The 24,487-nt window shown below is 41.0% G+C and overlaps 2 protein-coding genes and 1 non-coding gene across 6 annotated transcripts in view; 2 read left to right on the forward strand and 1 right to left on the reverse strand.

Annotated features, from left to right (window-relative positions):
* STK32A (serine/threonine kinase 32A) overlaps positions 1-24,487 on the reverse strand; it is a 110,865-nt gene that overhangs the window by 36,528 nt on the left and 49,850 nt on the right. The window contains exon 4 of the mRNA XM_072955474.1: positions 19,954-20,127. Within this exon, the coding sequence (XP_072811575.1) occupies positions 19,954-20,127 (174 nt within the window). The remainder of the gene's footprint in view (positions 1-19,953; positions 20,128-24,487) is intronic.
* Positions 1-24,487, forward strand: part of PPP2R2B (protein phosphatase 2 regulatory subunit Bbeta) — a 619,288-nt gene that overhangs the window by 9,158 nt on the left and 585,643 nt on the right. The window lies entirely within an intron of this gene.
* TRNAD-AUC (transfer RNA aspartic acid (anticodon AUC)) lies at positions 12,613-12,685 on the forward strand. The gene has a single exon. It is a non-coding gene; the product is annotated as a tRNA-Asp (tRNA).

Below are 24,487 nucleotides of genomic sequence, written 5' to 3' on the forward strand. Positions count from 1 at the left end.
ATGTCTATAACATATTACACCCAAGAATGTAAATATTACATATGGCATATGGCATTTAAATTGTCGTAAGGTAATGGTACTAATCATATTTTCAGCTATGGAACTCTAGAGCTACACTGACGAAGTGAACTTAAAGACTATAACACGACGCAGAGGGGGAGAGGGTACAGCTCAAGTGGTAGAGCCCATGCTTAGCATGCACCAGGTTCTGGGTTCAATCCCCGGTACCTCCTCTAAACATACATACATACATAAATCAATCAATCAATCCTAATTACCCCCCCCAAATAATGAAAATAAATAAAAAAATGTTAAAAAGACTATAAAATGAGAAAGAAAATGTGATTGTATTTTAAACTTGCAGAGATAAGAATCTTTTCTAGGATATGCTATAATGTCTCTAGTTACTTAATAAATATTATTCCTGGGGATGTTAATTGAAGAACTTGGACCAATCTTCCATGCATTGGTGAGATCCTTAAATCCATAGGCGGGAACACAGTCTACCCTCTTCCAATGAAGGGAGTAGTTTGATGGTAAATACTTAGAGGTTTGATGGTAAATACTTGGAGGAATGGCCTGTAGAGTTTTAAAAGTTCTCGTGAAACAAATGTTACTGTAAGCAGTGCTCCGCGATCCAAGCACAGCACTGCAGTTTGTAACAGCCCTCACTCTCCCACTCTCCGGTTTTTACTGCCTTTCCCTAATGGACCGTTAAAACCCTTCAACCCAAATTCACAGAAACCATCAGGGAATAAGTTCTGAAATAGGTTTGGGAACACATTTTCAGCCTAGTCAGGTGGCTTTTATGTTGCTAGAATAAGGTGACCTTAGTCTTTGACATACCGAGGCCATCACAATCCTCTTTTTTTTGAAAGTATTAATGAATAACCAGCCTGTTACCTACAAAGAGAATCTATATGTCACATCCAACAGGCAGGTGTATGGGTGGTTCCATAGACTTTGAATATCTTCTCTGTTGGTTTATTAGGTTCTAAAAATTAGTTCTGGACTCATAAGTGGTCATCTGTAGCTGTGGCAAATGTTTCTCTGATTCAGTGTACAATTTGCTTAAAAATATAGAGTGCAAGGGGATTTTGAATTGCATGTTTCCATGGCTAACCACTTAATACTGCAGACTCCACCTCGACCCCATTGATGAATTTCATTATTTCAAAGATGATCAAGCCCAAACTCACTCATACAGAATAAAGGCCCTTTCCTAATCAGGCTCCTGTGCTTCAGCCACATGGAAGTGCACGGAGTCCCCTGAATGCTCCCTGCATCCCCTCAACTTCTGCTGTTCCTTTGCCTGAATCAGAGCCCTTCCACTACTGCTCCCAGAAAATGCAGATTCATCCCTCACCAATTAGCTCAGATGCCACGTCCTGCAGGGAGCCTTCCATGATCTTCCACTTCTGAGTTAATGGCCCCTCCTACGTGATTTGCATGGTAGACTTATTTCACCATAATATTTATCACACTTAACATTCATTTTTTCTCCAACTGGATCATAAACTTCTTGATGGCAGGGATGGTTTCTTTCTTTCTTTCTTTCTTTCTTTCTTTCTTTCTTTCTTTCTTTCTTTCTTTTTTTGCAATTTAAAAAAATTGAAGTATAGTCAGTTTGCAGTGTGGCAATTTTTGATGTACAGCATAATGTTTCAGTCATACATATACATATGTATATTAATTTTCATATTCTTTTTCATTGTAAGTTACTGCAAGATGTTGAATATAGTTCCCTGTGCTATCCAGAAGAAACTGGTTGTATATTTACTTTATATATAGTAGTTAGTATTTGTAAATCTCGAACTCCCAATTTATCCCTTCTCACCCCCATCCCCCTTGGTAACCATAAGTTTGTTGGTTTTTTGATTAATTTCTAAATCAGTATACAGCAGAGCACTCCAGTGCACCATCAAACACTTTCTGCGATTTAAAGCTCGAGGCAAACCAGGCATTAGGCTCTTGCCGCCTCTTTCAGACCTGCATCCAGTGAGCATCAGAGAGTGTTTGCCAGGTGAGGAGAAGGCTCCAAGGAGCCCTGCCAGGTGAGAAGGGACTTGGGTGTGGCAAGTTGAGCAGAATGATTTCCTGGCTTGAATGTATGAAGGCTTTTTGGGAAAAATGAATTGCTTTGAGCTTGGCACTTTACCAGCTTTCTATTAAATTCCTAGACATCATTTAAAAAATTTATTAAAGCCACGATGTATCATTATATCCACTACTTTCGTCAGAAACTCCCTCAAAGCTTAAAGAACAATACAGAGGTCAGGGAGGTAACACTTTAACAGGTGGTATGTTCTACTTTTCACTCTTCTGTTCATTTATTCTTCAAATATTTATCTACTTTAATAAGTCACTGTGTTATGATATAGGAAATATAAAGATGGATGAGATATAGTTCCCTCCGGGATGCAGAGGATAAGAAAGGTTCATAAGGAACCATGCCAAAAGGGTTTGAAATGGTAAAGGAGCATGTTTATTACTAAATTCAGAGAAAAGGATATGAGGAAAATCTCAGAAAATGTAAAAGAAAAAGTGGACTTTTAACAGAAAAATAAAGTGTATAAGCATAGATTGTAAGTGCATAGTTTCTCCAAAATGTAATGAGATACACTTTAAGTCACTACAGGGTGAACAGTAATATAGTAAGATTGTTTATTCATGTAGTAGGATAAAGGAAATGAAAATAAACCCAGGGGCTATATTAAAATTCCTGCTAGAACAAGTTGAGATTTTTTCTAGCTCAGAAATTGAGCATCACTTTCTCATCTTTTCTGTCTTCTCCAATAATCCTAAATTGTTTCCCTCATTTAAGGCAATCTCTAAGATGGTATCACTTGGTAGTCACCGAATCTGGATATGTTTAGATAATCACCTGGGGGAGCTTAGAACCACATGCACCCCAGCTGTTTCCTTAATCATTCCTTTGTCATCACTCCAGCCTACCCCCTGGCCAACACGACCTTCTGTCATACACCTTTGGTCACCAGCACTGACCCTGGAACTCTAGACTAACAATATATAACACTTCCTGCCTGATGTTCCCATCTGTATGTCTAACAGTCATGATAAATATAAATATAATATGTCCTAAAGAGAACCTTTACTATATCCATTACATCACGCATATACCAAAACCCTCTTATCTCAAAAGCCCCATGTGTGGTGCCAATATTCTACTGTAAAAGTGAAAATCTTGAGATAATTCTTATTTATTTTCTTTCTCTTAACTCGTAACACCAGTCCCACAGCAACTCTTGATAACTTTAAAATATAATGATTGAAAACAGTATGGTGGTTCCTCAAAAAAATTAAACATGAAATTAACACTTGATCCAGCAATTCCACCTCTGGGTATGTACCCAAAAGATGTGAAAGCAGGTATTTGTACACATGTGACACTACTATTTACAACAGCTCAGAGGTGGAAACCACTCAGGTAAACCATCGATGGATGAATGTGGTCTATACATACAATGGAATATTATTCAGCTTTAAAAAAGAATAAAATTCTAATACATTCTGCAACATGGATTAATCTTGAAGACATTATGCTAAATGAAATATGCCAGGCACAAAAGGGCACTTACTGCATGATTCTACTTACGAGGTTCTTAGAGTGGTCAAATTCACAGAGGCAGAAAATAGAATAGTGGTTACCAAGGGTTGGAAAGAGGGGAAGGATTGATGATTCATTGTTTAATGGATACAGAGTTTCAGTTTGGGATAATGAGAAAGTTCTGGAGATGGACAGTGGTGTTGGTTGCACAACAGTGTAAATGTACTTAATGTACTTTGTCACTTAAAAATGGATTATTTTACTACAGTAAAAAAAAATTATACACACACACACACACACACACACACACACACACACACACACACACACACACACACACACACACACACACACACACACACACACACACACACACACACACACACACACACACACACACACACACACACACACACACACACACACACTAGAATGACCACCTCCAATGCTACCACCATCATCTTTCAGTTGAAAGTTGAAACAGTAACCTTGTTCTTGCTTCTCCTGACAATCCATTATCCACATAGCACCCAGAGTGGTGTTTTTCATTACACACATCTTCCCTGCCTAATGTCCTCCATTGGCTCCCAACCCACATGGAATAAACTCCGAACTCTTTACCCCTGGCTTCGTATGACCCGCATGTGCTCTGGTCCTGCAGAGCCCTGAGCCACACCTCATAGTGTCCTCTCCCTGCCACCCACCATGCTCCAGCCACACTGGTCTTCTTCATCTCTTTTACATGCTGTCCCCGCTGCCTGCAGTCCTGTCCCCCTAGACCGTCACGTGGCTTGCTGCTTTGTGTCCTTCTGATCTCAGCTAACATGCCACGTCCTCCAGGTTCTTTCCTGACCACTCCATCTGGAGCGGCATCCCTCTCCACCCTCATTTCGTCACCTCCATCTTATTTTCAGTACAGCACTGTCATTACCTGTTTTCTTCTGCATTTGTTCATGATTTGTCTCCCTCACTCCCACCCCCACTCCATGTAAGTTCTCAGAGGAAGGACTGTACTTTTCTGTACTGTTCAGTGCTGGAGATCCCAGGTTCATCCAAGTGCCCAGAACAAAGTCAGTCCTTAAATAAATAAAAAAATTGTCAGAAAAATGAATGAATCTGGCCCATTGGCTTCTTAAACTTCGGGAATAATAACCCAAGTATTTCTTTTTTTTTTCTCCCAAAGAAGAAAAAATAAAAACAAAAGAACAACCACCGTAACACACCCTCCATCTGTGCCAGATGCTCTGTGGATGGTGGGCAGCTACAAAAACTGTCATTCTGGGGAGTGGTAAAGTGCTCCAGGAACATACACATTCTGTAGGAATCTTTCACTGCATCTTGATTTGATGAAACAGGAGAGGACAGGTCCTGCTGGATCAGCTGATGCCTACTGTGTAACTGCAAATAGCAGCGTGGAAATACAATGCTCCCTGTGGCAGGGTCCAAGGCAGAACCGATATATCTGTTCTCACTTGAATGACTTTAACAAGACATTAGCAGAACTTAATAGGCTAATTACATCCCTCTGTGTTCCTACCCTGGAATCAGGTTGCTCACCCTGTATTGTTGAGAAGAGGGGACAAGAAAATGAGTATATCCAAAACCAGCTCAACTCCTTCGAGGTCCCACAGCTTTCTGACACGTCCACAGTTTGGGTTTGGTTCTTTGCTACATAATGTTCTCCTAGATTGGGTCCTCTCCAAGTTCTGGAGAGGGGAAAAATATTATATGTATAATGTTTTATTTATATATATGTATTTATAGAATATTCCATAATATTGTATTTATTATCTGTATAATATATTAACTAGGGTATCACACAAAGCTGCTGGTCACACAAACAGACCTGCATTAAGAAAAGAGTGGGACAGCAGTGTGCGAGCATGATGGGAAATTCTAAGTAAAAGTACAGGAGGCAGAAGTAAAAAGCTGCCAGGGCTGAGGAGCAGGTAACATCCTCCAACTTTTCTGCCAACTGGATGCTGCTACTTTTTCTTTGTTTTGTTTTAAACCTGAGCTGTAACTGACCTAGTTTCAGGTGTATATCACCATGATTCAGGATTGTGTATTGTGATGTGTGTGTATATTGTGATGTGATCACCAGAGTAACTCTCGTTAGTGTCCATCACTGCACGTAGTTACAGATTTTTTTTTTCTTGTGATGAGAACGTTTAAGATCTACTCTTAGCAACTTTCTGGCCACTTCTTTTTTGTTGTCATTGTTCAACTCCTGCATTTCCCACAGTGTGTTCGAGGGAGTCTTAGTTACAGAAGCCATTACAAGGAAATGAAGTAAAGGGACCAAGGGCTTTTAGCTTGTGTGGATAAGGAAGACCTCCATGTTCGGGGGAAAAGACTGATCAGCAGTGCTTTCAAGGCCACACGAAGAGTTGGTTGAGGAGAGTCTGTAAAAATGCTTTCAAACTGCTGTCCTTCCCATGAGTCATGAGAATGGTTATAACTGCCATTTATTGTCCATGCTGTGGCAGGCACGTGACAGGCACTAGAGAGACAGCATCTCTCTTATCACTCACAGCAGCTCTGTAACTTAGATATTACACCCATTTTTACAGAGGAAGAAGGGGGAGCTCAGAGGTGGTCCAAGATGACAAGTAACAGACAGAGCCGGGATTACAAGCAAAGACTGCAAGGTGCAATCTTAGTTTATATCTCTAATGCTCATATCTTACTTCCTGTAAGGAGAGAGTATGTCCTCACATACCCAGGGGCCTTGGGTATGGTTGAAATTGGTCTGCAGCAAGTTTAATTTTTTCATAGTTTCTATTGTATATTTGAAAATCATGTAGATCTTACGCCCTGCTCTATAATATATCCATGACTCTTTTCATAGAAAAGTAAAATTCCACCTTTCTTCCTGTGGATAAATCTGTTGTTCTAGGAAGGTGAATCCCCAGCAGACACTCCAGTTTGAGAAGTATGCCTATATACCACCATCCTAGAAACTTGGGATTTTTAGCCATTTTGTAGTCTTTTGGAGGCAGAATGTTTAGATAAAAAGGCTTTCTGTCACATAGTTTAGTCCATGCTCATTCATTACCACTGTTTTCTTTAATTTGGATTCACCCAGCTGGAATCCTAGGTCACATTAATGCATTCTGCACCCAGGGAGGCAGGAACAGAGCATTCCAGACCCGAACCAAATCACTCAGAGACCAGCCTGAACTCGGGTCTCCTGGGCCTTCCACTCAACCCCCAGGAGGTTTTAAGTAAGGAGATGTACTAGTTAGAGGAGGGAAAAGAGTCCACAGAGTAAGAGGAACTAGAACAAAACCAGTTGTGATCTGTTGATGGTAACAGATAAAGTCAGGAAAGGGTCTTGTTTGTTCTGTTTTGTTTTCACTGATGAAACTTAAGGAAAGGGGTGGTAGCCAGTTAGAGGTGGAAAGTAATTGGTTTGATTTCATCCCAAGACCCCCAGACCTGAAGATATCCTCTCTAGCAGTAGGAATAATAAACTTGCCACTTGAAACAAATGAACAGTCTAAGGCACCAAGAGAATAAAAAATAAATCTGAAAGAACTTCTGAATCTTTCCAGAACCAACTGTGAACCCATTAGCTTTTGGAAAGTGGGAGAATGTATTCAGGCACTGTGCCTGGCCCTGCCCCACAAAAAGTCACAAAGTAAAACTAACTAGTGCATTCCCTAAGGTGGTTTGCTTTACTATCTTGTAAGTGGTAAAAACATAAAATAAAGTGGCAACACTGATTCTGTATCATGTGTCAGAAACCATGCTAAATGTTTTACAAGTATTATTTCATATAATTTTTCCCTTCTCACTGTCCCCCCCAAACCCCTTGGGAATATGTACTAGTACTACCAGATTTCCAAACAATGGAACTGAGCTCTAGAGAGACTGGGCAGCTTTCTAAGTCATGTAGCTCCTGAACAGTGGTCCCTGGCTTTTGAGCATGGGCTATGTGAATCCAGACCCTGGTTCTTAAGCCAGCAAGGGAGACATAGTGATGGGCTGCAGATAGATGAGTATGTGGTCATAAGGGTAAACAGAGGAAGGGGGCCAAACAGGGGAGACCAGATGTCACGGACCAGAACCCTGTAGGAAAACTCTTGGCAGATACTGCAGCCAAAGAGGGCTTGAGAAGGAATGTAAATGGCTCAGATGAGCAACACTGCAGTGTGGGATGGTTAGTTCAGGCTTGTGTTAATTAGTGTATTAGTTAGAGGTGACAGAAACCCTGACTTCCACTGGCTTAAGCGAAGAGTGTGAGAACACAAAGGGGAGCCCCAGACAGCTGTCAGCTGCTGCAAAGAGCCAGGCTTTGTTGAACATTGGCATTGGACAAGGTCACTCTGTGACTGTGATTGAAGGGAAAAACAGCCATGGATCATGGAACCATGTTTGAGCCCAAAAGCAAGAGCACTGTGCATACCCCAGACCGACCATACATCCCCTACCCTGGCCACCAGGAGTGACTGCTGTGTCTCTGCTGGTGACAGCTTTGCCTACTCCATTCCTCCTGCCTCCTAGATAAAAAACTACTAGGATGACCAGTCATAGAACTGCCCCTCTTTGTGATTGCACCTAAATATGAGGAAAATGATGCTTCCTCAAACCTTCTCCGAATCACCTATTACAGCCTCAATCCTATTCAAGCCATTCCTAATACTCTCTTCTGAGGTGCCCCACAGTTCCCCATGTATGCAGTCTTCCTTTTGGAACAAATGCCAACAAACCTAACTTTGTTGAACAACAAGTGTGATCTTGATGGTCTTTGGCAGCTGGGTATTAGCAAATGTTATGTCTTTCTCATAAATAGTCTGAGGGAAGTCCAGGGTCCATGAATTAGCTCCACACTATCATCAGAGACCCAGCCTCATTCTGTCTTTCCACTCTGCCAACTTAGTAATTTGGCTTGTTGTCTCATGGTCTCAGAATGGTTGCTTCAGCTCCAGACTTCACATATGCCTTTAGGGCAAGAAGAAGCTGAGACGGGCAGCAACAAATGGGTTTATAGTCTTATTAGGAGATCAAAAGCTTTTCTGAAGGCCCGTACAGTAGAATCCCCTTTAGTTCTCATTGGCCATACTGGCTCATGCCCCACTTTAAAGAATGTGTGAAGAGGGAACATCATGACCAATACAGGCCAGTCATCCCCTAACCTGGACTGAGCACAGTGCTATCAAATTGAGGTTCTAATACCAAGGAAGAAGGCAAGGCGAATTTCAGCATCTCCTATGGTTAGGCAGTATGAGAACTCAGTAAAGGGTAGAGACGCTGACACCAACATGACTGAACTCCAGGCTGGTCTTTTTTGACCCTTACTAAATTTCCCTGTGCCCCATTTTCCTCATTTGTCAGGTGGGGATGATTGTAGTAATACTTACCTCCTAGAGTTGCTGTGAAGAGTATATATAGTAATACTTGTAAAGTACTTAGAATGGTGCCTGGTGTACCTAACCAGTCAATTAATGATAGCGCTTACTAGTAAGAGTTAGCTTTACATATGGTATAGTTTGCTGTATTTTATTTAAGTATTATGGGCATATACAATATCCTCTACAAGTATATGTATGTACTTATGGGCAGTCAGAAGTGATATTCAAAATATTTGATAACCAGAACAGCACAGTCATCAGCTAATTAGAATGGACGCTGGTGGAGACGCAGGAACAGGACCTTGAGAGACCTCTGTTGGGCCAGGGAGTTAGCACTTTAGCTCTGGATCGAGGGACTTAGTGGGTGGGTGGGAGAGTAGAGGACAGGAGGAGCGGGTAGGGGGACAGGAAAGGGATTGGGTAGCAGGAAGGCTCTGGCAGCAACCCTTCATCAACCGATATGCTGAAACACAGGAAATTCTAGTATTTTTACAATGGGTATGGCTATACTAGTATATGGAGCTTGTGTATGCTAAAATGTATTGTATCATGTAGTGTGTGAGTGTGTGTGTGCGCGTGCGTGCACATGTTTGTATAGAACAGAGTTGCTAATAGTCTCAACCACAAATGGTCCTATCTAACCCCAGGCGTTACTAGGTTTAGTTGAAAAGCAGTAGGTCCTAGATGTAAAGAGAGTGGGCTTTGGAGTCAGATGGCCCAGTTTTAAATCTCAGCAGAGAATTTACTAGTTCTGGGACATCAGACAAATTATAACCTTGTATAATGTACATTGTGGTTGCCTCTGAACATGCATTCTTTATTCTTTGATTATTTCAAATTTTATTTGGGTGTTTAACCTCTCTGCCACACACACACCCACACACACACACACACACACACACACACACCCCTCCACTGTAATCCCTTTGTTTTTGGAAAATCTATCCCACCCTTGACTTAAAGGGAGGGTTCTGTGACTCACGCCTAACCTACTAAGAGTTATGCCACTCCACTGTCCCAGTTATTGGTTTGAAGATGGGCTGATAATCCAATTTAATAGGAAGAAGAGTTATGCTATGGGCTGAGGAAGAAGCTTCCTTGCTCTCCAGGAGTATCGTGATATACTGGATTTAAAGGAGTTAGCATAGATTTGTGGGCTGAGGTGTTGAATCAAGACAGCCTGCAGGTCTGGCATACATCTGGACTTTCAAGTGTCATAAAATAATAAATGCCCTTTATTTTGTCATCACATGTGAGTTAGGTTTTCTGTTGAGGCCCCCTCTGACTTAGTCCAGTGACTCGACCCCCTGAATCTATAAATTGAGGACCATAAAAGTAACACCTTTTTAGAGCTGTTGTGAAGATTTAGTAAGATGGTGCTTATAAAAACTTTAGTATCTGGCACATAATATTTGTTCAACTAACTTTCAGAAAATACTGAACTAATCGTTAGGAAGTGTCCAGTGCAGGAAGGGCTAGTTGGTGAGAAACTGATGTTAAACTGAGAAGAGTAAATGATGAACAGTTGTTTTCAACTACCACTGAACCTTTGCGAGGTAGTAACGATGATAGATTTCATTTAATGGAATGTGTGAGAAACCAGGATTAGCGCTTTACATACTTTATTCCATATTATCCTCAAAAACCCGATGAAGTAGGTACAGTGATTATCCCCTGTTTCACAGATGAGATCACTGAGGCACAGAGAGCTAAGGTAGCTATCCCACTGTCACCCATTATCATGAGAAGAGTCCGGTCTCCAATTCTTGTTTACCTGACACCAGAGTGATATTCAAAATATTTAACAGGGCACAAACACTGATTAATCAGAACAGGGCACTGACCAGTAAGAACCCTGGAGGCTACTGATAAATTACCAGTCAGACTACCAGTGGGTGATGACTAACAGAAGCCCCGTCTGACCTGAGGTCTTGCTTAGTCCAGCACCCATCAGTGGGCAGCAGTGGAACCACAAAGCTAATCAGGAGTCAGCAGAAGGAAGAACTTTCTAATAATTCGGCATGTCTGAAAATGAAATCGTCTACCTTGCATGGTAGTGAGTGTCCCATCCCTGAACTATTTAAAAGCTAGGAAGACATTTCCTTATTGGGGAGGTTGTGGAAGAAATTCTGCCTTTGGGTGGAGGTAGGACTTTACCGCTGAGTGAACCTTCACTCCAAACATCCCATGGTCTTATAACAGCCCGTAGTTGTTCTGCAACTGTCAGGAAGACAACAGTATGGCTGCTTTTTCTTAGCCATCTCTGATTTCCCAAGCACTATAATAGGAGCTTTTCGTATTTTTCCTTCTTGATTATATAGGACACTATTAAATTGATTTTAACGTTAAAGAAAGAAATCTCAGAGTCTAATTTGCCTAAAGTCCTGCAGCTAGCAAGTGGACAAAGCCCCACACTGAGCCCTGAGCTGACTAGTCCAAAGCCCCGCATCCTCTGTACTGTGTGGCACTCTGCTTTCTAACGAGAATATTGTTTTTTTCTGAATGGTTGTATTAGATGATAAGTATGTATACATATAAATAATACTATGTTCAATGACTAAACTTGAAAGAATGACCCTTCAGCTTTGTACTAAGATGTATGTTAGGCAAAGCAAAACTGAATTTGGACCAAGTCACCAGTTGCATATTAATGAAACTCTTTACCATATAGAAATTATTAAAAGCTCAGCACAGACTAGTTAAATGTTAATCTGCAGATGAGCAGCTCTTTGCCTTTTTCACCTGGCTTTTCACAAAAGGGTGCCCTTGTGTGAGCAGCACAATTTCAAAGCCCCTTTCGAGACTGCCTGACGCACAATACAGAGAAGGCAGAGTCTCCTGTTTTCACAATGTGTAATTCATGCTCATTCATTATTCTGTAGCTTGGGAGCAGGTGCTGAATAGAACACATCAACCTAATACCCTCATTACTACGCTGCCGTTTTGTTTTGGAGGCTCAAGTGGCCCTTCTGCTGTGGGAGTTGGAGAATATTTGCAAGGGCTTGTGATCTACTGAAGGGAAGATTTACCAAAACAAAAGGAAAGGGCGTTTTGTATCCACGCCACAGAAAATGGCAGCCTGAAGCCAAAATCTATTACCCCACTGCAATAAACAGAAAATATTATCAATACACTGAAAGGAACAAAGCCAGCAGCACGTGGAGCAGGGACAATGTAAGTAATCAGATAATCAGTCTACAATTATCTTTGGACTTTTAAGTTTCTCATAATGGACATGCTGCTTTGATAAATTGGAAAAGGTTTAACTTCCGTTAGAGATATTCAAGGGCAAAACAAAACACTTCGGACCAATGACACGTTATTAAAAAGCCACAGCTATCTGAACTGTCTCACCAAATCTGAAATATGAAAGTAAGCAGAGACACTCTGGGCAATGGAGAATAGGTTACCATATACTAAGGCTAACAGATTTGACTTTTTCAGCATAATTTAATAAAGAATTCTAACAAGTTTGTTATCTGGTCTCCCATCCCATAATGTGTTTGAAGCAGTGTGTCAGGAGTGAAGGCAGAGCTGCTCTGAGGAGCACGTGTTAGAGATGCAAAGAATGAAATTTTAGCACTGAAGAAAATTGTAAAAGCACACTGTATTAGTTTGCTAGGGCTGCTACAACAAAGTACCACAAACCAAGTGACTTAAAAAAAAACAACAACAGAAATCGGTGGGGGAGAGTAGAGCTCAGTGGTAGAGCACATGCTTATCATGCATGAGGTCCTAGGTTCAATCCCCAGTATTTCCACTAAAAATAAATGACTAGATAAACCTAATTACCTCCCCCTGATAAATAAGTAATTTAAAAGTAATTAATAATTAAAAGCCAGAAATGTATTGTTTCACGTTTCTGGAGGCTATAGGTCCAAAATCAAGGTGTTATCAGAGCCTTGCTCCTTTAGAAACCTGTAGGTGAGGCTCCTTCTTCTCTTCTGCCTTGCTAGTGTTGGTTTCCTGGCAATATTCAGCGTTCCTTGGCTTATAGACACATCACTGCAGTCCTCCGTCTTCACACGGAGTTATCTCTGTGTCTCTTCACATCATCATCCTACTGTGAATGTCTTTCTCTGTGTCCACATGTCCTCTCTTGGTAAGAACGTCAGCTACATTGGATTAGGACCCACTCTGATTAACTCATTTTTACTTGAGTACCTCTGTAAAGTCCCCGTTTCCTAATAAGGTCACGTTCTGAGATACTGGCGATTAGAACTTCAACATAATTTTTGAAGGGAACATAAAATTGAACCCATAACACATACCAACTAAAAATATATATCTAAACTAATGTTTGTTGCTCTTGGGTAAACAGCACTGAATAGCTCATCTGAACTTGAAGAAGTCTATTATTTTCAGAAGAATGAAACTCAGACTACCTATATTAAGAGGAAGATCTTTGAATCCTACTTTTGCATCTGGCCTTTATACTCAACTGTGTGGTACTGGGCAAGTTAGTTAAGCCTGTCATAGTATCACAGACTGTCAGGTTAGGCAGCGTGTGGGTAACGTTTACTAGCACAGTGCCTAGTTCTTGGCATATGTATAAGAATTGATACCTAGTCTTAAGTCATTAAGAAAATGAGATAGGTATGTACCCGTGGTATAAACTACCCGGTGAACAGAGAGGAATGAAACACCTTCAGCAGCTAGAAAAGCATCTCTCCAGATGGCTCATGCCCACAGCTTCAGAACGCTGGGCTGTCACTGTGTTGGCAAGTTCATTCATCAGAAGCTCCTCTGTCATGCAATGATCATTGACTAAAATGATTAGCTGCAGAAAGATCTTACTTTTTTCCTATGAATTATCATCCCAGGAAAATAAGATGGGACTTCCAAGGTGCTGCAGTGTGTATGAATCAGACGAAAAGGTGACATCTTAGCCTCGGAGGTCCCTGCCTGTAACAAACTGAAGACTTTGGTTGAAACGAAGAATTCTGGTTCACAACTGAGTTGCAAAAAGGCCTTGATTAGTAAATGTGTTAAAGGCTGTTTATCCCTCCTCACTGCCACATGCCCTTTAGACAGTTCATTTCAGTCATACAGCCTTCCTGGGGAGAAGTGGGTGTGTGGTCAAGAGCAGAGAAAGACGTTATACTTTGAAGAACATCATCCTAGCAGTGCTGACAGGAATCACCCTAGACTGTCAGGTATGAAAGAGCCATCCCTGTGCACTTGGTTAACCCTCCTCACCTCTTCCTTGACAGGGACGTTCAGGTCCCTATGTTTAAGGTCATAGAGGAAATTGATGAATGAAGCTGTCGTGAGTCTTACAGCCACAAGTCAATGAATTCTGCCAACATCCTGACTCAGCTTGGAAGTGGACCCCTGCCCAGTCCAGCCACCAGAACCCAAGTTATGGCCAGCACCTTGATTACAGCCTTTCTGAGAACCCAGCTAAGATGTGCTCAGACTCCTGACCTAAAGAAACTGTGAGGTAATCAACAGGTGTTATTTTAAATCATTCCATCTCTGGTGATTTGTTACGTGGCATAAAAATTAATATGGCATGGAGGAAAGGCAGCACATGGCCCCACACCATGGACACGCAATAGGAATGGGGTGGAATAAATTCAAAAGATGCTGAAGACATAATCCACAGCATCCTTTACCTTCCACACCCACCCAAGGATCATGTGTATATTCTGTCCTCATTCATTGGTTCAGTCACTGATTTATTCAGCAACCACTCTGGATTAGACTATGTGCTGGGAATTGGAACACGAGTGAGAAGTACTTTTCATCCAGCAGGGCTTCAATGTAGGAGGGAGAGACAGCCTTTTATAAAGGATGTTGTGATCCAGGAGCTACCATTAGAAGTATGATCAGGACCACTGTGAAGATGCACCGAGTGTGAGTGACATGTGTGTGTGTCTCAGGATACACACATTAACTGCTTGTTTTCTTCATAGTACATGCTGCAGAATTTACATGCCTTTTTTGGTCTAAGTGTTGAAATGTTTGCTTGATCCCCTTTCCCATTATATTATCAACTCTGGATGACAAGGAAGTGGTCTGTCCTTTCACCACTGAAGGTCAACACTGAGGACACTGTCTGGCAAACAGGTACATGAGACATGAGAAACAGCGTTTGAATGGATTCTTATGATAGAAGCATTATCCCTACTTTTTTCTTCACCATCAAGATGCTGATTTCTAGAAGAATGATAAAAACTCCTGGCAAGTAGCTACTTCGGTCCAAGAAGAGATGTGTGAAAACTAATTCCTTTGTGTATTTTACAGAGGCTCTGAGATGGACCCGGGTGTCAGTTACTGGTTTCTACGATTATAGCAAAGAAGACAAAGGTGATGAATAAAAATATCGTCCTACTGGTTTTTTTTTTTGACAATCATACATTTTCTTTTATTCCTACTTCAATATATCTGTAATCAGCAGGAGGTTAACTTTTGCAACTCGCTCTGCTGTGCTGCAATTATTTACACCAGTTGCCTAATTAGATTTTTTTCTTATTCCTGTAGGAATTTAGAAAGCAGTGAGTTAAGGCTTCATTAGAGTAGGGTAATTCTTAGAAGGAGAGAAAAGCAATCAAACATCCACTCAAATGGTATTTTGACCCAAGATGACTCTAGTATTTAAGTTTCCCAAACAATTCATCTCATTAGCTTAAATTCATCAGTGAGTCTTTAACATCGGACGAGGAATGAGTACAAATTTGTCTTTGGACTGTAGTAATTAACTTTCCACCACATTATTCACTGGAGAGACTTGCAATCAGCACAGAGTACTTGTCCCACAGGAAGAATTGTAATGTGTTTAATTTTCCTTATTTTTTTAAAAATAAAAGGAAATAATCACTGTATCCCTATTTTAAAATCTTCCTTCACTGATTTAATGTAAGCAAAGGGGAACATTAAACTAGAAACTGGCCATAATTTAGAAAATAAAGATGATTTTCAAGCTGTACTCACAGAAAAATGTTTGACTTCTTGTCTAATAAGAAAAATGTCTAATTACACAATTCAGAATGAATGGTTACTGTGCAATCCTGTATCTTTTCACAACTATAGAAAAGAAAGATTATAAAATTGAGGAAAATAACCTAAATAGTCAACATATTTAGGAAATTACCAAAAAAATTCAGGTCTGTGGATTAAAAAATTTCACAAACAAAATAAAACAAAGCCCCCTTTATGTCTCACTTAAAATTTATGGCAGAAATAGGATTTACGGTGTTTAAAAAATAAATAACTAAGCTAGACCTTGATGGCACGAAAGTCAACGTGAACAAAAAATTAAAAATCAAAGCCCATTCTGTGTAACCACAGGGAGACAAATGAATACTTTCATTCAGAGTACAGTTCCTCTTAAATGGACTAAACGCTCCTTCCTGCTTTGGTTATTAAAATCCCTTTTAAACACTCTGAGCTCTCAAGACACTTTGTTTTGTTACCCCAGACCATCTTCTCTTCTGAAGTACTTTAGTCTTTCTCACTCAATTCAGCTTCTAGTTGTAGGCTCTTCTGTCGTCTCTTGGTCCTGTGTACGTTGTTATCCCTCGTGCAGCCTGACAGTGGGTACCACGCCCTCCTCAGGGCCACAGCCTTGCTGAACATCAGCAGCGTGGAGACTGGCTAGAGCTCTGCATTTCCTTCACGTGATGCCTCACCTGCATGTTAGCCAAGTTACTTGCTGAACCGAAGTTTCATCCGATGTGAAATGGGGACAATCACACCATCAACCTCCTGGAGTTGTGCACAGACCAAGTGAAATAATTCACCACAAGTGCTCATGAGCAGAGTGCCTGGTGCCCAGGAGGGCCTCAGGAATGACCGACCATCACTGCTCCTGCTCCACGGATAATCTGGAGCCTTCTACCGTGTCCAGAGACAAAAATGTTATTTGAAGACTGAAATTAGAAAGTCACATATTTTATATCTGCACTTTTAGGAAGATGGTCTTTCCTTGCCTGAGGAATCTACTCTACTTAGTTGATTCTTTTTTGTTTTCAATCATATTTTAATACCTTGGAACTCAGGATGTGTCTGACAAGCCAGTCTTCTAAGTAGCTGAAAAATGTTTTGTTTTGTTATCTTAGATTCCATCAAACGCAGCGTGAATTTTGCAGATTCTTTTGAAGAAAGAGATTTAGGAAGAGCATGACAAGATTCAGAAGCCTCCACCTCTTCTTCTGTGCTTTTAACTCTGCCCCAGGAGACCCAGCCTCATACCACCACCATGATGATCCTTTAGGTGCTGCAGACAGAGGGACACTGCTTATTTCAGCTTGTACTTGTTTTTTTAAGCTATTTGATATCATTTCAGTTTGAAATCACTTCATACTGATATCTGATACTCCAAAGGCGGGAAGTCCTGCTTATTAGAGCTCTTTCACAATTAAGGCACCTGCTTGGTCACTACTGTCTTCAAAAGCCCTAATAAGATTGGTGTATGTCCTGATTTCCCCAAAACATTTATGAGTTTTGCCTTGTTGTCCCAGCATAATTATCAACAGCAACTCCTTTCATTCTTAGGAGTACCCTGGTTGGGGTGATAAATGATATGATTACCCAGTGTGAAGACCAAGGTAGGTCTAAAATGTATGGGTTTAATGCCCTGTATTTTAATTTTGTCTTTGCTGTTTGTAAACCTGGGCTTTTAGTCAATTAGTCATCCATGTGATTCAGGCAGTGTTCACTCCCTCAGATTTTTGCCTCATACTGGTTATACAGTCAGAAGTCAAACATACGTGGCCCTAATTCATGGAGTTTACAGCTTAGGAGAGCACACAGACATTAGGTAATTACACTCCAAAACATCATAACTCCTCAGGAGAGGTACAAGATGCTATGATTGCCTGTTAAAGCCCATAGGGAGGCAAGGTGGGACATACAGGCAGTAAAAATACATCTGGATTGTTCTGTGATCCTAAGAGGATGCCATCTCATTTTAACACAGCATTCGTAACATCACCGTTTGTTTGCCTCCCACTCAACTGCCATGGTGAGGAGACATGTCAGTATGAGGAGGCCCTCTGAAGATGGGCACTATGGAATACTGTGAGTGGGTACAAGGCGAGGAGCAGACGCTTAATCCTTGGTTTCTCACTGAAGTGGCAAAACCAGGATGGGAGCAAAAAACAGCAAGGGGGAGAAGGACAGAACAATGGCATTTGGTATTATTAAGTTCCTGGAGGGTGAAAACTGTATACAGTTTTCTATTTTGTTTTTTTTTTTTTGTTGTTGTTGTTGTTTTTCTGCCTTCTTGGAGCATGGTTCTAAGACACGGCAGAAATGCTAACAGCATCTTAACTTGTGATAACAGAGAAAATGAAGCTCAGAGAAAGAAGGCTCAGAACTCAGATTCAAACAGAAACAGGGGAAAATTTAAAGGTGCCCTCAGGCCATTCTGGCTTCTCATAGTCCCTGACTCCTTCTTCCTGACAGGCTCAACACCAGCAACCCGAACAGACTGGTTTGACAATGTCGGGGAGGATGGGGGTGAGCATGAAGACTTTGAGGGGACTGCGTAGGCTACAAATATGAAAAGTTTCTCCCCTGAAAGAACTCGGGGGACCAGAAAGACAAGATGGGAGAAAAATCTCTATATCAACGGGATTCCCAGTTATTGACAAAACACTAGGTGTGTAAATTTACTTCCAAGATCATATGTGATGAACTAGTCTGCTTTCCATTTATCCACTGCCTGAAGATGACATTTCCAATACAAATAAGCCCTTCCAAAGGTAGGAAATTAAATAATAATTACGGAAGTGCATAGCGCCAAGGCCAAAAGTGGGGGGGAAAAGAAAGAATGGCTCCATACAACCTGCACAGAGAATCTATAAAGTATGGTGCTAAATCTTCAACCACAGGCTCTGTACTAGTCCTGATAAATTCCAGAAAAATGTCACTAGTGGTGGGTAAATATTTTATCTAGCTAAATTTTTACGAAAGGAGACATAATCAAACTTAAAAACTCAGTAAATTCTTCAAGGATTAGAAATGACAGTGGCAGAGTCACACGTGTTGATTGTTCATCTAGTGTATCGTTAATTCGTGTACATATCTCATATCTGTACAGGGTAGTCTAGTAGACAGAGCTCTGACTTTAGGATTGGAGAGACTAAATCCTTGGCAAATCTTTGAGCCTCAGTTTTCTCATCTGTATAATGGGGATATTATAATGAAATGTGGAGTCTTCCTTGAGTTTTGAGAATTTAATAAGATAATATATGAGAGTACCTAGCAGTGCCTGGTATATATATAGAGAAAACCAGGTAAAGGATAGCTGCTTTGATGGTGATTAGGTTTGAAATTCTTATAAATAACCTAGATGATAATTTCATGTCTCCAAATCACAGTTACCACATATTTAATACTAGTCTAACTATACCTGCTCTGATCACTGACCACTTACTGTAGAGGTCAAGTGAGATATTATATAGGAAATCGCCATCAAAACTACCAATGTCTTCATAAATGTAAAGTATTAGCCTTTTCTCTCTAATGTCTGTCTAGGTTTAGAGCTACTATTGTTGTTTGTTTGTCTTTTACCCAAAGGCCCCTAGTGAAGGAGACACACTGCTTCTGCTGACTTCTGTTTGCAGCCCACACACTACAGGGACTTGATGTAGAGTGGGTAACAGACAGATGTCAGGACTCACATTTTCTCCCCTAAGAATTTTGTTCCTTTCCATTCTATTTCTTTCCCTCCAAGTACTTCCTCCATTTCTTTTAAAATTAATTCATTTAATATTTATTAAGTTCCTATATGGCCCCCTTTCTTCTCTTTGTCAAGGCTTAGTTATAAGACGGTACCAACGCTCATTGATTCTGGTCTTGTTGTTTTGCAGCTGTGATCTTGGGCAAATTAAACTCAATATACTCAATTGTTTTTTTTTCAAATATGCAAAGTGGGGATAGTAAACCTACCGTAAGGAACTACTGTAAGAATTAAGTGAAGATTAGATGTCCTGCTCAACAAGGACTTGTTGGATGCTGCAGGTTGTGAGTTCCATCCCTTGCATGTGGTCCAAGGCTGTCCCCTTGGACTTGACTGACCTGTGAATGATGCGCTGGCCCTGCAGGTAGTCCAGGGCCATGGCCAGCTCACAGATGAACAGCTTCACAGTGTCTTCCTGAAAGCGGACATTCTGCTGCAGGTGATAACGCAGGTCCCCGCCCAGCAGCAGGTCCACCACCATGAACATATCTTCCTCGTCTTGGAAGGAGTACCTAGAATGGAATTAGAAATGAAAGTGGGTTAAGTACATTTACACACTAAAGAGTCCTAGAGGCAAATGACACCTTACAGATCAGGGCAGAGCATCCCTGAGCTAAGAGGTCAGGCTTTGGGAGTACTGATCATCACGAGGTGTAGACCCTCAGTTTCCATGTGTGTAAAATGGGAATGATAACAATATCTTTCTTCCACACTGGATCACAGTAAAGATGAAACATGATGAGTATTATATTTAATGTTATTCCTGGCACAGAGCAAGCACTCGTTAACAGAGTTTGCAAAGCTATAAAGCCCAGGAACTAAAACCCCATTTACTCACTTATCATTCATGAGCCTATCCTAACTGTACTGTTGCAGGAGGTCTGTAAACTATGAATTATGAGGCCTCCCTGAACCATCTCATGCATATTTTCCCATACTAACAACTTCACTGTGCAGCAAGATTATAACAAACCATGACCCAAATTAATGATAAGAAGAGGATGTGAAAAGGGCAATGAAGAAGTAGATGGACAGTAAAAGGAAGGATTGCACCCAGTCTTTGGGATGAGGATGTGAGGGAAAGCTTTTTAGCAGAGGAGAAACCTGAGTTAAATTGTGAAAGATGGTGACAATAATCGTAACTACAAAATGAAGGTGACATTGCTGACTTTTCCCTTGAGTGACTCCCCCCGGGCAGGCTCTACACTGTCCAAGGGGACCACAGCCCACCCCACAATACTGCTCTTATGCTCCCGTTTTTACAAACGAGGAAATCAAAGCCCAGTGAAGTTTAAGTCATTTGTACAAGATCAGACACCTCACCAACGGTAGAGGTGAAGGGTTCTCCAGGTCCAAAAGCAAGATCCAAAAGAGGGAAACAGCATGGATTTTGCACAGGTGTGAGAAAGAACATAGTCTGGGTTCACTGGAATCACAGGTGTGATGGGAAAGCTTGAGGCTGGAGAGGAAGACTGAGGGAAGATCCCATGACAGGAACTTGTTCACGAGCCTGCAGATGTTGGAGAGACACGGCAGAGCTTTCAGCAGGACATATGCTCAGATTTGGGCTTCACACTTGAAGGAGCATGGGCTGGAGGGGTGGGAGGAGGAAATGAGATCCAGGTGGGCAGAACTGGTCTCTGTTGTTTGCAAAGAGCCTCCTTTAAAAATGTGTTCCTCTTACAATGATTTGTTTTCCTCAAAGCACCAGCATGATTTCTGGTCACAATAAGGCTCTCTGTATCAACACTGTTTTTGACGTATTTCTTTCTACATCACGTCACTGAGGTCACACATTGAAGTTTTATTTGAATCAAAAAATTAACAGCCTGCAAAGCAGTGGCCAGGTATGCAAACCAATTCCTAGGGACCAGTTCTTTGCTTAGGAAACAAATGTAGACTATCGATGGGAGAACTGTACTTAGTACATTTTCTTCTTTATAGCGATCGCTGTGCTAGGTAGAGGAGGAGAGGACTTGGAAACAAAAGAAGAGAAAGCCAATGAAGCATTAATCTGAAGCAGTAACATTCTAAGGAAGACTAGGTCCTTGCTGTCTGCTTGTTCAATAAATGAAGTTTTGTTTACCAGTGAAGACTGATTCATACAGAAGATACCAGAAATTACGTCCCTGGTGGGAATTTAGACAGAAACACAGGAAGTGCTTTGTAAAAATGTGAGAAGAGCATCTTTGGTACTGTCTTTTTTTTTTTTTTAATTGAAGTATAGTCAGTTACAATGTGTCAGTTTCTGGTGTGCAGCACAATGTTTCAGTCATATATGTACATACTGTATTGTCTTTTAGGAACTGAGATTCTGGGACTGGCTGATCATCTCTGTCATAGGTTTAAGGGGTACCAGGATAGATGCCTGGACCTGGGCTCTTTGGTTCACAGTCCTCCCAGCTGCACCACTACATGTTATACCTGTTGGGTTTTACAGGTCTTTCAGGAAGCAACAATGTGCTAATTAATATGTAATGCTGTCTGGGATCTATTGCACCACAGGCTGCCCTTAGCTAATAGAAACAATGATGACTCATGGAATGTGAAATGGGTCTCGTTGAGATAGCTGGCAAATGAGATGGGTGAGGACTGGGTACCGAAAGACGAGAGGATAGAGTACTAACCATAAACATAATTCTGTGCCATTGGAAACAGTGTAGGCAGACTGGGGTAGCATACAGAGCAGTGATCGGCTGCATTCAGCTCCCCACTGGAGGCAGGGTGGAGGTCAGGAACGTGGCGAAAGACCAGAGGACTCCTCTTCCATTACTTTGAACTCTTAAGTAGGGGACAGTGTTCTTATTAAATTCATCCTGAACGGACAGACATTTTTATTGTGGCTTGGGCTAAGCTGTTTTTTTTTTTTAAATTGAAGTATAGTCAGTTAACAGTGTGTCAATTCCTGGTGTACAGCACAATGTCCCAGTCATGCATATACATACATATATTTGTTTTCACATTCTTTTACATTAAAGCTTATTACAAGATATTGAATATAATTCCCTGTGCTATACAGAAGAAACTTGTTTCTTTTTTTAATCTATTTTGATATATAGTGGCTAACATGTAAATCTCAAACTCCCAAATTTATCCCTTCCCACCTCTTTCCCCCTGGTAACCATAAGATTGTTTGCTATGTCTGCGAGTCTCTTTCTGTTTTGTAGATAAGTTCATTAGTGTCCTCTTCTTTTCTTTTTTTAGATTCCCACATATGAGTGATATCATATGGTATTTTTCTTTCTCTTTCTTAGAATGACTATCTCCAGGTCCATCCATGTTGCTACAAATGGCATTATTTTATTCTTTTTTATGGGAATGGTAGTATTCCATTGTATAAACATATCACAGCTTCTTTATCCACTCATCTGTTGATGGACATTTAGGTTGCTTCCATGTCTTGGCTATGGTAAATTGTGCTCCTATGAACATTGGGGTGTTCCCTCTGGGTATATGCCCAGGAGTGGGATTGCTGGATCATATGGTAAGGCTATGTTTAGTCTTTTGAGGAATCTCCATACTGTTTTCCATAATGGCTGCATCAAACTACATTCCCACCAGCAGTGTAGGAGGGTTCCCTTTTCTCCACACCCTCTCCAGCATTTATCATTTATGGACTTTTTAATGATGGCAATTCTGACTGGTGTGAGGCGATCCCTCATTATAGTTTTGATTTGCATTTCTTTGATCATTAGCGATATTGAGCATTTTTTCATGTACCTTTTGGCCATTGGGCTAAGCTATTTTTATTCCAAGAACAGACTGGTAAAGTCTGCCAAGTTAATGACAATGACAGTGTTCGACCATGCGGGGGATTATTAATCAAAGAAAGAAGAAGCCCAGGCAAGAGGCAGCATGCTTCCCTTGCCCAGTATGATTAGACATTTATTTCACCCTGGAGCCAGGTTTGGCTGTTACAAATCATCCTTCTCTTTCAGCACATCAGATCAGAAGCCCTCTATTACAGATCCTATCCTCTCGGAGGGAGAGAAGATAAGTATTTTATTTCCAGACCTATATCCAGTAAAATATGTGGGCATCATACCGTTTGGTGATAACTAGGATATGAAGGTTCATAATCTGATTTTTTAAAAATAAAAAAGTAAGAGCTTCCCTAAACCTTGGCCATTTTGCATTTCCATTGCTTTTTTTTTTGTGATACTCTATCATGGCTTATTTATTTCTTCATTGACAGCTCCAAAATTATTAAGTCTGGTCCCAGTGCATGTGAAATGCATTGTAAAGTCTGCTCAGTAAGAGAAGATAAAAGTAACAGACAACCACCACCCTACCCACCCCCCATTCCATCCTGTTTGACCCAGATTATTGCCACAGACTATTTATAGCTCTCTCTGTGTAATCTTGGACCCTTCCAGTCCGTTCTACACACCAGGCATCTACAATGTGATTTTTATGTTTTCCAGCCTCATAAAAACCCTACACCTTTTTCCATGGTCTGCAGGACCCTGTGTGGTCTGGCCCAGTTTATTTTTCCAGACTTAGCTTGAAGATCTTTTCTTTCCATTTCTCAACTAGTAGTTCATGCCTCCTCCAGCCCTAGAAGATTGTGATGTGTATGGTGTGACCTGGGCCTGCACTCACAATGCTGTCTGCTTATTTTCTATTCAGCTTTCAGTCTCAGCCCAAGCGGCACTTCTCACAGAGACATTTCTAACACCCCATAGCGAATTAGGCCTCTCTGTTACACACCACGCCATATTCCTGTCCACACAGCTTAACAGAATTTGAAAGTGTTTTCCTTTTGGATAATATTTTCCTGTGGATTAACTGCTTTCCTTCGCACTCTGGCATCAGGATGCATGCCTGGTTTTACTCATCCTTGACTACCTGGATGCTGTAGACTCTACAAAT

Source organism: Vicugna pacos, chromosome 3 (genome assembly GCF_048564905.1).
Source record: "Vicugna pacos chromosome 3, VicPac4, whole genome shotgun sequence".
In the NCBI taxonomy this organism is placed as follows: Eukaryota; Metazoa; Chordata; class Mammalia; order Artiodactyla; family Camelidae; genus Vicugna; species Vicugna pacos.